Here is an 18026-nt window from a genome sequence, read left to right on the forward strand (position 1 = left end):
ATGTCTGTCTTGTTTTTGAGATTATTACACTATATCTTTATTGGTCCCATATTGGAAAAAGTTAAATTTCCATGTCTTTTATATTATAAAGCAGGTTTAAGTGCAGAAATACTTGTTAACAGCGACACCTGTGGCCGTTAAGTCAACGAAAGTCAGTGTCGGGCTCGTGCTTGCTTGCTCTAAATAGACATGAACGAGCATCGCTCAAAAGAGTGAGGCGACACACGTCAGCTAAAACCACAATATCACTCTATATTTCATCTGCTTGGCAGTAATGTTAGCTGACCAGACGGAGGTCTCTCCATGAATCAATGCTGATCCTAGTGTTGGCTTTTCCTGCTTCAGCCTCCCGACCACGGCCGGAGGGAGACACCGGCACCCTGTCGGAGACGATAACGGTACTCGCTGCGGAGCCCCGTCACTCCACCTCTGTTGGTCTGGAGGAGCTGCAGCAGTTATTTCTGCACAAACGTCTGCTGTACATTCACTAGATATTCTCAGAGCTACGAAGTCTTCTGCAGTGTGTAGTGTGTGCGCATGCACGTGAGGTGGAGCGAGCTGAGTGAAGGCAAGCAGGCAGAGGAGCAGAGACTCTGGCCCTGGAGACCAAAGCTACGGTCTCCCACGCATACTACGACCGCGGCCAACACTGTTTAACAGACGGGCTTCACTAGACAGAACTTTGCGGTTTTGGTGCTTCCGTGTAGTTTGTGTTGCATTCTGAGTCTGAACAGCGTAGCCACACGCGAGCGCGCATATGCCATTTATACGTGTAAGAAATTACAAACACTCCCTTTAAACTATCAAAACGATCAATATACGGAGAAATAAACACAGCCCGTATTCAGAATTTGTGCGTTTGAAACAAGCCGTTAGGATTTCTGTCCATTTGTGATGTCACAAATATACAATATTTAGACCATTACACAGTTTTAACCATAAACATTCTAAATGTTTCCCAGTTTATTTCCTGTTGCAGTGTATGTGAATAACATCAGCTGACAGGAAGTAAACATGGACCCAAACTGTTGCCTAACAACGCAATTCCGTTGAAATGCACTAAGACGGAGCGTTTCAGACAGAGGGTGACTACAGGTATATTCAGGCAGACAGTATGGGGAAAATAGTTTTTATTAATATTACAGCATATAAACATGTTCTAGTAGAAACACAAAATACAAGTATGAACCTGAAAATGAGCACAATATGGGACCTTTAAGACTTTTCTGCCAAATTCTTTCTGAATAGTTAATCCTGTCCTGATTGCCTCCAGAAACTGTATAGAATTAGCAAAGGTTCACTACACATATAGCATTTGTTTTTATTTATTTATTACTGATTTATTATTTATCATAGTACATCATAATAAATAGTTTGACATGCATTTTAAGGAATTAATATAGGCTCTTTAAATAAACCAATCAGTTGTAATATAAACTACTGCAGGAATCCGGTCCCCTTCACAGATCCATGCTACCAGGGTTTCCGTGCAGCAGGTTGGTTTACTAGCTGTAGTACAGCAGCCACCACGCTGTGAGTGCAGCCTGCTATATGGACGTATGGAGGCCGTAGTAAATAATGCATGTTAAATCACTAGACGGTGTTGACTCTGATTCTCACAGAGCTCCAGCGCCACGAGCTGTCAGTGTTGATGCCAGTGGATGTGTAAAGAAACCCCCATGCGCCATGGTCCCACGTGTTCTCTGACAATGACGTAATCATATCTAAGCCAGCTACGTTCAGGACTAATACATTGTGCATGAAGGTTATGATTCATGTTCACTTCTGTACAGTTTATGCGGAGGTAACACAATTAATCTAAATAATAATAATAATAATAATAATAATAATCTCAACTCAAGGGCCCTTACTTGTTTTTTCAGACTTTTCAGACATTTCAACCTTATTTTACGGCCTTCATCAGTAAGTTTTACCAGTCGATAATGTAAAATATATTCTAAGATAATAAGATTCAAGATCATTTCATGTAATTATACAGTCCATATATATTTAATATCACATTACACAAAAAAAAAAATCTTGGATTTACTTAATCCAGTTATGTCAACAATTTCCACCAGACTGAGTTGGGTTACATTTAATTAATAGATCCGTGTTCCGCAAACTAGACTGACCAAAATAAATTCAAGTTTCTTTGGCCCTACTTAAACGTGTTGATTAATGCCAACATAAAGATATTTCATTATACTGACTTAACTCACCTAAGTAAATGTAGCGTAAAACAGTTGGACCTCCTTTACGTTAAGGGATAACGTACAGCGAGCCGGTCATTGTTGTGAAAGAATCCCAGACAGGGCGATGCTGCACCCCAACGCACAGCGACGCCTGTTGCTTAAGGCGACGCCTGTTGTTTAAGGCGTCTGTGACCGGTATCAAGCTTTTCCCAAAGCGAGCCCTATTGCACTTCCGTGTTCTCTACCAGTGCCCGGAACGTGCATTATTGTAAGGTGGTGATTGAGTGGATGTGTGATGCATAAAAAATGTGTAATGTTAAAAAAACCCACTTTATTTTCCTCATACTGTCTGCCTGAATATGATTGTATTTACCCTGTCTGAAACGCTCCGTTTTAGCACATTTCAACGGAATTGCGTCGCTAGGCAACAGCTTTGGTCCACGTTTACTTCCCGTCAGCTGATGTTATACACGTACACTGCAACCGGAAATAAACTGGGACACATTTAGATGTTTAAAACTGTGAAATGGTCTAAATATTGTAGATTTGTGACATCACAAAGTTACAGAAATCCTGACGGCTCATTTAAAGGCAGTTTTGACGAAACATGAAACCTGCCTTGTCGGAGGTCTGCGCTCTCCGAGTGCAGTTCTAGTTAATATAGGTGATTCAATATCAGGGTTGGGCAGTAACACATTACTTAACATGTTGAAGTAACGTGATTGCTTTTTTTTTTTTTTTTTTCAATGAGTAATGTAAGGAGTATGATAATTAGAGAATAATAATGCTCTGTTACTTCGACAATGTGCAGGTTGGCTTATTTGCTTACTTTGATGGTGGGTTGATATCATTTTGGTCTGTCTGTGGTTAGTTAAAGCTAGGGTCGGTAATGTTTAGAAAATAGCAACATAGAGTACACAAGAATTAAAACGACTCGACGGGTTTATTACAGTCCTGCTACAGCCACAGATACCGGATTTTTTTTTTTTTTGTCAGAGCATTTGACTTATTGATTGCTGTTGGAATGTAATGAGAATTTCAACAGATATAACACAAAGTGTTTTTGAAGAACACTACCGACCCTACCTTTAACAGACTGGTCTGATACGTGTCAACTTCGCACAGCTGCTGGAGGCAGCTAGCCTTTACCAAAAGAGGAGAAATGAGAAATTTAGGCATGGTTATCTTGATCTTATCCAGTACATTTTTAATACTTTTCCATACTGTTACTTAGGGGAGGTGAATAGGGGTAAAGGATTTAAATAATAGATATATCACCATGAAACTTCCCTACTAGATTACTTACGTTAAGGCAATTCTTTTTTTGTATTACAAGTTTTCTGTGTCACTGAGAATTTAATGTACACAGCGGATTTCAGACAGACGGGCAACTAAACTGGATCCACAACTTAAAAACAGAGCTTTTACAATGAAACATAACATTTCTAAAATTCTACCTGATATCTCAGTCTTTTCTGTTTTATGACATCATACAGGTGAGATGTTAAGGTATGACTACGGTAATGGAGTGGGGGTCGTCGCTTGGGAATGTGTGCTGGTATGAGACCGGTTCTGTCATCTGCTCGGAGTCCAGAGCGTCGTACAGGATTGTCATTATTTGTCTTTTGACTCTGTTCCTCAGCGCCGGGTTTCGTATCCTCTTCAGTTCCATCGCGATAGTGACGCCGAAAGAGTCCTCGCAGTCTTTCTTTGGCTCTCTGCCCGTCTCCTGAATAACATCTAATAGGTGCTCCAACAGGGCCTGGTTCCGTCTCTCCTCGTCGCTCCTGTTCGGGGGTTTTGTCTGTTTTCTGGAGAGCTGAGGAGGAGGAGGAGGAGGAGGAGGAGGAGGAGATGAAACGGAGGAGCTCTCGGTGGGTGACGGTGACGCCCCGCCGTCAAGCTCCTGGGACAGCGCCGTGTTCTCTGGCTCGCTGTCGCTGCTGTCCCACTCTGTCCTCAACATGTCTTTTATCGATTGGTTGAACTGTAACACAGATTACACGTATCTTAGAGCAGATGTATGGGCTTTTTTTTTTTTTAAACTGTAGACAAACACCAGTTATTATTTGGATGGTAACACTCACGTTGCCTTCAGAGGGACGATGGTTGATGTGTTTTTTGAGGAATTCACACGATCTCAGGATCCTCCTCTGCCTCGCTGTCATGGGTCTCATCTTCCTCCCGGAACACCGCGGTTTCACTAGTCGGGAATACTGAGTTCGTAGTGTTGTGGCCCTTATCTTTACTTCCTGAACTGCAAGCCACAAAAAAATCTGGTCACTTGACATGTTTTACATGCATCCATCCTCACATTAAACACTTAATTTTACAGGTCCGCAAATTTCATTGTAATTAGGTGATAATTAGCAAGTAACCTTTTTGAAATTTCTTTGGAATTACTGCCAAATTACCCCAATATTTCCCTCAAAATTGATCAAAAAGTACTTTATTAAAAACATAATTTAATAATTATGTGCTAAAATAGCATATATTCATTAAAATATAACAAATATGTTTAAAATATATAAATTAGGCTTGAGAAGCGTCTGTGCGCTGCTCTTCATCGGAGGTGCGAAACCAAAACTAATAGAAGACACTTCTGATCAGGCACTAATCTCACCATTGTGTGACTTATTGTCTACACAAATGTAACCTGGTAGCTAATGTAATGATTCAGGGTGTTTTCAAGAAATTTCAAAAGCAGACAGGGAAATAAAGCATATCAATTACCTTTGTATTCTTTTCCCTGCTATTTATTACTGCTTATCGGGAAATAGCGGGATATAATTATTAAATAATGTTTATAATAGATATCAAATAATAATAATAATAAAAGTTCAGAGTCAAACAAGCCAAACAAAGTCATTTTTGATCAATTTTGAGGTAAATATTGGGGTAATTCCAAAGAAGTTTCAAATAGGTTACTTGCTTATTACCATGAAATTTGCTGACCTGTAAAATGAGCAGTGGCAGACAGGCACAGACAGGTGTAGACGGGCGCAGAACACACAGATGTAAGATGGCTGAGCACAGGTACATTTTTGGTGAGATTCAGTGAGTTGTTGCTTGAAATTAAAGATTTCCTGTAGCCTGTTGTCTGTGTTTTTCCATTTGGCGGAGGTACTGACGTGTATCGCTTGGCCTCCAAAGTAGTATCACTGTTGTATCACCCTGGACAGCTCTGCTTCATGCCAGGTATTGGCCTGGATTTGATCTCAGTGTCATTCTGCAGTGATGAAAATACACTACAAAAATACATTATTTGCTCATTGTCTTTATATTATATTATGATTTTGGCAAATAAATCAGCAAATCTGAAAATGTTCTCATATCAGATGCCCCAAGTAGGCTAATTAGGAGACAAGGCAAAAGTGAGCACGGCTCACATACCCCAGCTCACTGCTTGACCCCTCCTAAAGTAGGGCCAAAGGTTTTGCCCTTTTGGAACTAATGGAATTAGACTATTGAGCACAATCTAGCTTGTTATCAGCTCACCTTCCTCCAGATAAAGTCAGTAGGGGACAAATATGGTCTGTCTTGTTGAGGCTCTCCAGGTTTTAATCACGTCAATACTTGCTTGTATTTCAACACCTGGACACTGTGTCCACAGTGCCGGGTGATAGTGTTTGCTATTTCATTAATTGTACGTGATTTGGGATTTGGGAACTAGCTGCAGACATGCTGCTTTGAACAGAGTCATGTGGAGGCGTGGCTGCGGTAGGATAACGGAGCACCAGCAGTCCTGGAACCAGCTGACCACGTGCCTCTTAACGGATCATGAATGCATAAAATAAATAAAAGTAGCGCCATGAATGCATCCAAATGTAACGGTGTAAAAGTAATGATTTTTCTCTAAAAATCTAGTCAAGTATGCTACATTAAAACTACTCAGACAAGTACAATTTACTCAAAAGTTACTTGAGTACATGTAACGGAGTAAATGTAACTCGTTACTACCCATCTTTGTCAACCCTAGCACCTTCCCGCAGGGGTTGTGTGGAGGTAGTTGTGTGTTTATTTGTGCTTTAGAACATAACTACCGTGAAACAATCAGAAAAAAAACTTTTTTATTTCTCTGATTCACTGCTTTGTTCACACTAACCCCGCTCCCTCTCTTCATTCACTCTATAGCTCGTCTTTCAAAAAAAAAAAAAAAAATTATTTGCAGCCCTACACTATCAATCGTTTATATCTTTTTCTGATACAACCTTTCCCTCCACACACACAAAGAAGATGTACACAAGTCAGCACCTACCTGGAAGTTCCAAAGCAGTAGCGATTTCACTCCATTTCTTTTCCCTCTCCAGCCTGTCGGAATATCTGTCCGCCGAGTCATACAGACAGTCATGCTGCTGCCACAGTTCTACAAACTTGTCTTCCTTTTCCACAGACCAGGTGGTCCGAACTGCAGGAACACTCTCTGCAGGTGAGCTTGACCTGCCAGAGTCGGGGTCCAGGGGAATGGCCGGGATCTCTGGCTTGACGTCTTCACTGTCCTGTTGTGGGGTCAATATGTCTTTTGTTGATCGTTCGAACTGCAACACAGATCATGTGTAAGTTAGGTATCTGTATAGTCAGTGCATTGAATTTAAAAAAAATTAAATTATACAGGTTGGGGGGTTGTGTGTTTTTCCTGTTGGCCAAACAAATCTTAATGCTTTAAAAGGAAGAGTGTGTAGGATTTGGCAGCATCTAGTAAATGTGGTTGCAGATTGCAACCAACTGAGTACCCCTCCGCTCACTCCTCTCTTTCCAAGACTGTGGTAACGTGAGCTGCAGAGTGCAAAACCGTGGTAACGCCACACACACGGGAGAGGCTTCAGTTGGTTGCAATCTGCAAACACACATAACAGTAGCTGTGCGATGAGACACGTCACACATTTGTCATGTCTAATGGTTTGAGAATCTTCTATGAGACTCTTTTGCACTTTGATCTGACACACAACAACTCTTACGCATTGTGTTAATCTAACAAATCATTCAACCTGATAAACTTGTGTAACTACTGTTAAGGCTACATTTGAATAAGGGGGGCAGAAACTCCTACCTGGACAATCAGTGGCCACTTCTTGCAAATAGATATGTACATTTTTGTCACTTAGCTATTGTTTTTTATCCAAAGCATCTTACAATAAGTAAATGAAAGAAGCAAGAGACGATGTTCCAATTTTAGTCAACAACTATCAGTTCTCACCTTGATAGTATGATTGGAAGTGTTCTCCTTCCTCTTTGTGTGGGGCTCTAAAAACTGCAGCCGGGACAGGATCCACTGCTGCCTGCCAGTCTTCTGTGCTCCACCACTTTCTGGGGGGGCTAGTTTCTTGTACCGAGTGTACTGGGTCCGCAGAGAGTCCCACTTCTTCTTGAGCTCTTTCTCTGAAAGACAAAGCCACAAAGTTTTAGAAGCATTGTTCCTTGCTCTTGTTGACAATATTTTTAATATACACTCACCGGCCACTTTATTAGGCACACCTGTTCAATTGCTTGTTAACACAAATAGCTACTCAGCCAATCACATGGCAGTAACTCAACGCATTTAGGCATCTAGACGTGGTGAAGAAGACTTTCTGAAGTTCAAACCGAGCATCAGAATGGGGAAGAAAGGGGATTTAAGTGACTTTGAACGTGGCATGGTTGTTGGTGCCAGACGGGCTGGTCTGAGTATTTCAAAAACTGCTGATCTACTGGGATTTTCACGCACAACCATCTCTAGGGTTTACAGAGAATGGTCCGAACAAGGGAAAATATCCAGTGAGCGGCAGTTGTGTGGACGAAAATGCCTTGTTGATGTCAGAGGTCAGAGGAGAATGGGCAGAGTGGTTCGAGATGATAGAAAGGCAACAGTAACTCAAATAACCACTCGTTACTACATAGGTATGCAGAATACCATCTCTGAACGCACAACACGTCCAACCTTGAAGCAGATGGGCTACAGCAGCAGAAGACCACCCGGTACTAGCACCGGCCACTTTATTAGGTACACCTTGTACCTAATAAAGCGGCCGGTGAGTGTATATACTTAATGGCTAAGCTGTCATCCATGATGGAGAATGACTCCCACCCCATGCAGGACACCATCTCAGCACTGGAGAGCTCCTTCAGCGACAGGCTGCTCCACCCAAAGTGTGTGAAGGAGCGCTATCGCAGGTCCTTCCTTCCTGCAGCTGTCAGACTCCACAACCAGCACTGCTCCCAGTAGACCACAACCAGCACTGCTCCCAGTAGACCACAACCAGCACTGCTCCCAGTAGACCACTTACACACCAAAAACTGACAATAACCTGATATTTTCAGGTGGAATTTCATTCATTCATTCATTCATTCTCACTGTGCAATATCATTTTCCACTTGTATAATTTTTTAATAGTCTGTTTATTGTCAGTACTGTATATACTGCTCCTATTTTTATACTTCCTTCTATTTAAATTGTTTATATTTTGTTACACTTTGTTTAGCTCTAATAAAAGGAAAACATTTTTAAAGCATCTCTTTTCGGCGGTGCACTTTGTAGACGGTCCCTGACCACTCCGTCTCATAGCCGGCTGCACACATAGAGACCAATGCAATGTGTCCAGCTCGGAGGACTAAAGACTCGTTTTGATTAAAATGAGGTTGTAGCTCGTTGTCCACCTTACTATATTTACTGTGCACTATCAAGCAATAATAAAACACAGTTTGTGCTTCAGGGCTGAATGACTGAAGAGAAGATCTTACCTGATACATCCAGTCTGTGCTCGATCTCTCTCCACAGCTCAGTCTTCACCACTCGGTTGGCATAAAGTTTCTCTGAGACGTCGTAGAGAGGAGGTCTGTCCTCTATCATGTCGATCAGCTGGTCCTCAAACGCTTCACTCCAGACCGACATGTCCGGCGGTGTTCGTGACAAATACACCTTTATTATAATTAATGAAATGAAGATGAAAGATGAAGAAGGGCCTTCTTCTTCTTCTGTGTGTGTTTGTGTCTGGTGTTTTGGTTTGCTTGCTTTGCTTTGCTTTCGTCACTTCCGTTTTATGAGTTTCCGGTTCCACCTCCACCCTTCTTCTTCTTTTTTTCTTTTTTTTTTTTTTATCGCCACTTACCTTTCCGGAGTATGTAGAGCAGGATCTAGTTTACCTTAGTCTGTCATTTCTTTATTTTATTTATTTATTTATATAATATATTTAAATATAAATTAATTAAATATAAATAATATTATATATATATAAATATATAGTAAAAAAATATATATAAATAATAAAATATAATTTAATTTATTTTTTTGTGATCAATTTTGTAATGGTATTTAAGCATGATTATATAGGGTGGGGTTACAAATTGATAGATCACCAATAGAGTAAAATAAAATAATCACAAATGTCCATGTACTAATCAATACAAAATTGTCAAGCAGCTACAGAAAAATAAAATAAAAAAAAATAAAAAAAATAATAAATAATATTTATTTATATAAATAAATAAACAAGCGATATTCTATTAAACAATGTAAATTTATGTAAATTTAAATTTACTTTTATCTTATTTTTTTAAGTTTATTAAGAAATCAATTCCCCCCCTCTATATTACAATGTACACATAGCCTACTAGTGAATTTACTTCTCCCAATAGAAATAGTGTTCAGTCTTGTGAAGGGCTCATTGCATGGGTGGAACAAAAGTACAAAATGCAAGTCTCCCTCAAAAATAATCCAAGGCACACTGTAGTGTTTGAACAAAATTAAAATGCCTTAATTTTAAACAGTTATTGCCATGTAAAATAAAGGCATTTTAATTTTGTTCAAACACTACAGTGTTGCCTTGGATTATTTTTGAGGGAGACTTGCATTTTGTACTTTTTTTCCACCCATGCAATGAGCCCTTCACAAGACTGAATGAGCCCAATACACCTGAAGGATCCAAAGAGCACCTGTATGTGATTACCAGAGACCCAGCAGCGCTTCTACTCCATTGTCTTCAGAAATAGTCTTATTTAAACCTGTGTGATCAAACCGTAATCTTCCTGAGACCCACAATAGACACGCTTTTGTCTTTTTTTTTAGGGGGGTACAGGAGGTATGTAGGGGGAGATAGCAGGTCAACAGTAGATGTCACATAGAAGTGGCGTACATCATCTGAAAGCTGGAAACCTGAAGATTAATTTGAGATGCAGCTCAGCACTGTGTGTCAAGTTGTTCTAGTCATTAATAAGAAATATACATTAATTAATTAATTAATTAAAATTAATTGTAAAAAGTCTATTAGGGTTTAGAACATTAGTTGATACCATCTGTTACACAGATTTGATGCTAAATTTAACCTTTTTTTTTTTTTTACCACTCAAGAAAAAAGATTATTACTGAATCTCAAGAACTGGAAATTGAAACTCATTGTGTATATGTGTGCAACATGCATGCTGCTGCAAGGAGTGGACACTTGAACACTTGTAAAAGCAATACAATCTGCAATAGCCCTACAGTCATGTAACATATTAACTATGTTCTTTTTCACACTTACATGTGACCTTTTGCATGATTTGAAACCCCTCCAGTGTATTATTAAGTATTATATCACGCCCTAATTATTGTTGTATCGGTTTTAGTTGTGTTGGGAGCTATTTACGTACATACAGTGTGTTGTCGGGACTATGGGTGCAAATGAACTGCTGAGCTAATAATGGGACACTTGCTGTTATTTCGATCATCTCAAGCCATCCAGCACTTTTAATATGGATAAACTGCTTGAGAATAATAGTGCTCCAAGCATGCCAAATTGTGATAGCTGTGATTTTCATGTTTAGCTAGATACACTGTAACTCTATAGCTGACCTTGTGAATAAAATGTTTTACTGCTCATATTTTGCTCCTGCAGCGTTTTCAAAAAAGGAATACTGAGTGACAGGATGTCATCATATACAAGGACAAGTTGTTAAAAAAGTTCCTCCATGAACCCAAATATTTACTTTCTTAGTCGAGGAGATTTGCATTATAAAAAACTATCATCCTCCAGAGGAATGTGCTGTATGTGTTGTTGTGTTTTTAGCCTTTTCATCTCAAAAACAAGCTTTTTCAAATTTGTCCTTCAAAATGTTTCATCCTCAAAAGTTTATTTTTGTGAGGTAAAATGGCTGAAAATCATACAGTTAAAAAATAAAATACTGCAGCCTGGTTTCCACATCTCTTCTATCTTGGTGATCAAATTTATCTTAGTTTCTTTGATGAGGCTGTAAAAACAGATAAATAAAAGACAATACAACTCAGGATCAACTACTCCTGCTGTTAATCAGTGATGAATGTAGCAGACATCTGAACTCAGGCGTTACACTCTGATGCTAAAATGATTCATAATCACATCACGCTGGAGAGCAGAAGTTTGGAACTGCTCCATCTTTAGTACATTTTAAAATGAGTGTTTTTTACACATATTATATTAAATGAGCAAACAAGAGAAGTCTCATAACAACTGCAAAGAAATAGGAGGCTTTCCACTAGAGCAAATATTTTTCTATTTCATGTTGTGTTGTGCTACATTTTGGTGGTTCATGAAAAGTGGGACTATATGAAATATAAAATGTGCTCTAACTCTCATATGTAGTTCAGTTTCTAAATGTATTGGAACTGTCAACCTAAGTATTTGAATTACTGAAGAGATCCTATTAATCTAACTTTTGTCTCTGGATATTTATTTATTTATTTATTTATTTATCTATCAATCAATCAAATCTTTTTTATATAGCACATTTCATACGACTGGTGTAGACTTAATGTGCTTGAAATAAAAACAAAAAACATGCAAAGATCATATATAACAAAAACATAAAATAAGAGCATTCATTTATTTATTTATTTATCTATCAATCAATCAAATTTTATTTATACAGCACATTTCATATGACTGGTGTAGACTTAATGTGCTTGAAATAAAATCAAAAAACATGCAAAGATCATATACAGTAAAACAAAAACATAAAATAAGAGCATTCATTTATTTATGTATCTATTTATTTATTTATTTATGTAGTGTTGTCTATATATTTTTTTCTTCTTCTTTTTTGAGGTTATATTGTCATCTCATCATATAGTTGTGTTTGTTATGTGTATTTTGCCTGTATTAAATAATAATTATTTAAAAAAGAAATAGCAGGCTTTGACTTTAAACTCATACTGATGTAGAGGGGTGAATACACATTATCATACTCTTTTTTTATTCATTTATGTCTTTTGCCTTGACATCATGTTGAGATAGAGGTCTATTTACAAACTATAAGTCTTCATATTATTAAGTCTTGCCATATGATCTTGTCATTTTTTTAAAAAAGGGTCAGAATTAGCAAAATGCATCTGAGTCTGGATTATAAAGAATAAGATTAGAAAATATCTATAATTCTAATATCAAAGAAAAATGATGAAAAACTTGAATTTAATGACTTATCTCAATACCAGTATTCATCCAGCAGATGTCCCCACCACACAGCCACACCATGTCCACCCCTTCCTCACTGTCTCCAGGGGTCCTTCTATATAGGACTGATGCAGGGGGACAAGACACAGTTTCACTTTCCATATAATGTTGTCCGGAAGTTGTCTAAATTATAAATAATGCGTGAAGCAATTACTAGTTTCATTGTCACTTTTAATCACCCACCAGACCGACAGGTTAGTTCAGTTTAACAACAAAACATTTGAGTCCCTGCTAAAAAGTCCCCAGTGTGTGATTATTGGAGGGTCTGTCATAATAAAAACTTCTGGCCTTAATATTAAACTGTTTGAGGCAATGTTCATTGAGTTCATTTATCAATACAATTTTCTTGGGAATACTGATTTTGTGTATGTCTGTGTGACCCAGGCGTGGATTGAACAGCCATAAAACTGTAAAGTTAGTCATAATTAAGAAGACTCATATTATGCCATTATAGCGGAAGTCATGCATTTTGCCTTCGAAATAAAAGCATAAATAAGTGGAGGGGCAGAGCTACACAAAGTTTGTTGCTCAGTAGTTTCAGATATGTGCGGTAAAATGTCTTGTGGGTACAAAACTTGCGAACACTCAGTGGTAAAGGGTATTCTAAACAAGCAAAAAGACAGATAATTCAATTTCTTTTTTGTCAAAGGTCTTTTTATTAATTGTCAATAATCAATAGAACAGTCATTATACAGGGAAAGCTAATTTTGTTTTTCTGAACGACACTCACCTGTGACACAACACATCAATCAATCAATCATACCTGACAACAACATACACACAGACAGCCACAGCTGGCCACAAAGGCCATATATATATACCTACATACACACACACACATATATACACATATATACGTATACACATATACATATACACATATACATACAGTATATGTATATATATATATATATATATATATATATATGTATATGTATATATATATATATATATATATATATATATATATATATACCTACATACACACACACATATATACACATATATACGTATACACATATACATATACACACATACACATATATACATATACACATATACATACAGTATATATATATATATATATATATATATATATACATACACATACACATACACACACATATATACACATAAATACACATACACACGTACACACGTACACACGTACATATACACACATACACACATGCATATATATACATATACATATACATACACATATGCATACATACACATACATACATACATACATACATATATATATTAAAAAATAATTCAATTTAATTGAAATATTTGTGGCAACCATGCCCACTAAGAGCTTTACTTTGAAAGTGACTAACGGAAGTTGTAACCATGACGCTGTTGACTTGCCGCTCCGTCTCGTGCTGAGCAGCGCTCTTCCCACAGTAACTCAGTAACACAGTGTGAATGTGTGTGTGTCGTCTGTTACCACCTGCACTTCATCGGCTACAACAGGTGAGAACTCTCCTCTCTTTAGTAACTTATTTATTCGGAACAAGCTAACTGAGAGATACGACCTCAATTTATATAAAATAGTTGGCGTTAAAGACGTAAAGACGTGTGTTTGTGGGACTGCGTGGCCGGGAGTCGGAACACCTTTGACAGTTGACAAGTTAGCAACGAGGAGAGGCTCAATGTACTGGAGGGAATCCAACATTCATGTTGTTTTACTCATAAAGCAAACAGTATAAAAAGGTAATGTTAATGTATGATAACTTTTAACGAACCGTTAGTGTATTCTTGTCAATTCGGTTTATACATTATCCACCATACAGGACCTCATTTTAAAACAATCTCAACTTTTAGCAACCACTCAAGTTGAGCATTTTGGAGGTTGGATGTAGAAGAATAAGTTAGAAACATTGAGGTGTAAGGATATGTTGTGGATTTGATTAAATTTGATGTATGCCGAATTTACAAGCACACCTTAATGATTTCTTAAAGGTCTTAAAATTTGTCCAAATTGATGTGTACCTTTGCTGGCAAGCAAGGTGGGATTAAATTGTCGGATTTGAGAATGGGGTTTGGTCTGAAATTGTTACAAGGACATTTGTGCTCCACTGTTGAGCTTTTTAACCAGTTATGAAGACCTTAAATTCTTTTTTTAAGAAGTCAAATGTCAATGTCAATTTAGTAAATTCGGCATGTACACTAGTATCCACCATACAGGACCTTATTAAAAGAAATCTCAACTTTTAGCAATTGTTTCACCCTTCTCATTACCATCGGTGTGTATGTTGGTGGAAACCTTGAGGTGTTACCGATATGTTACTGCAGATTTGTGGATTTGATGTATGCCGAATTTACAAGGAACAGTAATATTTTTTTAAAAGTTCTTTAAAGTTGTCATAATTGATGTGTACCTTTTGCTGTCAAGCAAGGTGGGATTAGATTGTCAGAGTTGTGAATGGGGTTTGGTTCTGAAATCGTGAGGAAAGGAAATTTGTGCTCCCAAGACATACTATTGAACTTTTTAACCAGTTATGAAGACCTTAAATCCTATTTTTAAGAAGTTAAATATCAATGAAAAGAAATTGAGTTTTTTTATTTATTAAATAATTTCACTTGGTTGATTAAAGTAAATATTTTCAAACAGCTCATGGAACTGTGGGATTTATCAAGGGCTTTCTCACATGTGTGGCACCTGTCACTCATGATTCAATGAGAAAGTCACCCATTGCCACCGAAACCCATTTAACTACTTCTCTATCCATTGGCATTTAGGCTAACAAGCCCATTTTGGACTCCTTGTTTACATTCTGGCTCCTGTCAGTGAAGGGCTGTGCAGTGGTTTACTGCCTGGCAAGGTGCCGGGCTAGTTTTAGATCATGTGTCAGTGCAAAGACATGCATTGGCATCTGCTGTTGGGCTACTCTGCTGCGTGATCACACAGTAGTCCGGAGGAATAACGGAACTATCCGTCTAACAGCCCTAAATAGGCTGGAAGACAAGATAGTCTACCTCGTGTGTTTGACTTGCAAAGTGTTCCCCGAGCGCAACACAGACTATGAATTCAAACTCGACCAAAGACAAAAGCCTGCTGCTGAAACAGATTATTTACTTGAGGGGGGTTTGGCATGTCTGTTGGGATGTCAAGGAGAATAAAAATGCTTCTGAGGTCTGCTAAACAAATACAGCTGACTTTTTAAAACCTCAAAACTTCTGGATGCTGCACTATCTCTTCCAAGATTGCCTCTTAGCTTGATAGTCCTTTTGTTTTTCACACAGAATGGACTCTACTGTTTTAATTGGATGCTGTGGGGACTGTTTTTGTTACACTTTAACCCTCAATAGACCCGTTTTTGTCTTTTTTAGGGAGGTACAGGCGGTCTGTAGGGGGAGATAGCAGGTCAACAGTAGATGTCACATAGAAGTGGTGTATATCATCTGAAAGCTGGGAACCTGAAGAGTAATCTGAGATGCAGCTCAGCACTGTGTGTCAAGTTGTTCTAGTCATCAATCGGATATAAACATGAATTGATTAATTAAAATAAATTTAGAAAGTGTTTAAGGGCTTACAACATAATGATATTAGTATGTGATGGCCATTCCCATGGTATATTATATATCATAAGCAATTTTGAGGTTGATACCATTTGCTACACAGACTTGGTGCTAAATTTAATAATTCTTTACCTCTCGAGAATTGATAAAAATAATCAATAATCCCTCCAAAATACCACATTAAGAGACCAAGACTTTGAGGAACACCATAGAAAAAGACATGCTGTGATTTGGTATAAAAAACTTTTGACAGTTGTATGGCGAGCACTTCTGTTGTGGAAACTGCTCAGAAACCCCCTTATTGTCAATCTAGCTAGGAAAGCCATCCATCCTCTGAATGCTCTAGGTCTGTAGTTTGTGGTTGTAAACTTTCATGAGGCTGTGATTATCCTAGAGGTCACCACAGGTCATTTTTTACAGTGAGGTCAAGTTTAAAAAAAATGGTCTCACTACAATGAAATGGCTACTATGGGGACTAACATCATCACACATGAATACAGTTGGGCTCATTGGATCCACAAGAGTCTCAGCTTTACAGTGATACCCAATTTATGTAATTCAAGACTGTTTATGGACCCCAGTATGCAGAAATATTCAAATACACTATTTGGCGAAAATAACACATTTATACTGCATGCAAAAAAGTTAGTTTTTTGCCCCAAACTGCATGTGATTATCATAAAGTGGGCATGTCTGTAAAGGGGAAACTTGTGGGTACCCATAGAATCCATTTTCATTCACATATCTTGAGGTCAGAGGCCAAGGGATTCTTTTGAATATGGCCATGGAAATTTTTCTTAGCCAAAATTTAGCCTAAATTTGGAGCATTATTTAACCTCCTTCCCAACAAGCTAGCATGACATGGTTGATATTGATGGATTCTTTAGGTTTTTTAGTTTAATATGATATCTTCAGCTCCGAGCTCTAAAACTGAACCTGCTACAGCCTCTGAAAGGCAGTAAAGTCGGTCAGGATCGCGGGGTCTCAGAGAGAGTTAATACATTTCTCCTGGTTATTTTGTGTCCTCTTAGTGTTGTTTCTTCACTTGCTGCCCCACGCGATTTGAGATTTCAGAGGCCTGTACTATGAAGTAGGATTTGGCGTTAGCGAGGTAACTTCAGTGTTAACCCTGGGTTTTCAGTCCTACGAATGTGGTTCACTTCTTACCGGGGTACATCGCCATGGTAACTGATGCTGAACAGCTAACCTGCTCCGGAGCAGGTTATGTTCCAGATAAGAGATCAACTCGTATAAAAGTACCGCCTACTGACTAATCAGAGCTCAGTGCGCGAATCGTATGGTAATATTACACACATATGAAGAAGTTTAAGTCATAATCCAGACTAAAAACAACACAGTTTAAATTGACTAATGTAGGAAGGACAGCTTGGCTGTATGCTGGGGGTGCTTTCCTCTTTTAATTATATTTTCATACTTATTTTTTAACTTCCTCTTGAGTCCGTTTCATACCGCCGGAGAGGGGGGGACGCAGCTGAAAGAAGGTTCAAGTAGTCATACACGCTACATAACTAATACTGAGCATGGTTAGGTGTAATCCAGTCATCCGTAATACATTTACGGTATTTAAGATATTTATATCTAGACGACTATATCTGACTTTTGAGTGTTTCACACATCAGGAGTTTTTTCTTCTGCCAGCAGTCCTTCCTGCATTTGTCAGCTTCAACTGTGTTACTTTTAGCCTGGATTATGTGTTTAATTTCTTTCGTATTTGTCTAATATAGTTTACTCTTTGTAAAATGTGCCGCTCTGCCTGTCTGTCTGCAAATCTGTGGACTTGTCCATGTTAGTGATTGGTCAGATGCTGCAAATGTGAACGCGCTGACATCCAGATTGAGAAACC

General features: G+C 38.2%; 3 protein-coding genes across 5 annotated transcripts in view; 1 reads left to right on the forward strand and 2 right to left on the reverse strand.

Moving 5' to 3' along the window:
* LOC141758888 (sulfotransferase 2B1-like) overlaps nt 1–18026 on the reverse strand; it is a 326098-nt gene that overhangs the window by 106935 nt on the left and 201137 nt on the right. The window lies entirely within an intron of this gene.
* Nucleotides 3088–9205, reverse strand: LOC141758561 (uncharacterized). Its single transcript, XM_074620101.1, has 5 exons — nt 8913–9205; nt 7393–7574; nt 6454–6733; nt 4283–4452; nt 3088–4182 (listed from the first exon to the last, which is right to left on the reverse strand). Exons 1-5 carry the CDS (start codon nt 9061–9063, stop codon nt 3700–3702), a joined length of 1266 nt encoding a protein of 421 aa, XP_074476202.1. The 5' UTR covers nt 9064–9205; the 3' UTR covers nt 3088–3699.
* Nucleotides 13977–18026, forward strand: part of LOC141758882 (CASK interacting protein 2) — a 67967-nt gene continuing 63917 nt past the window's right edge. For all 3 annotated transcript variants that reach the window (XM_074620653.1, XM_074620654.1, XM_074620655.1), the window contains exon 1: nt 13977–14113. The gene's annotated coding sequence lies outside the window, so the exon portion shown is untranslated. The remainder of the gene's footprint in view (nt 14114–18026) is intronic.

This window comes from Sebastes fasciatus, chromosome 20 (assembly GCF_043250625.1).
Source record: "Sebastes fasciatus isolate fSebFas1 chromosome 20, fSebFas1.pri, whole genome shotgun sequence".
Lineage (NCBI taxonomy): Eukaryota > Metazoa > Chordata > Actinopteri > Perciformes > Sebastidae > Sebastes > Sebastes fasciatus.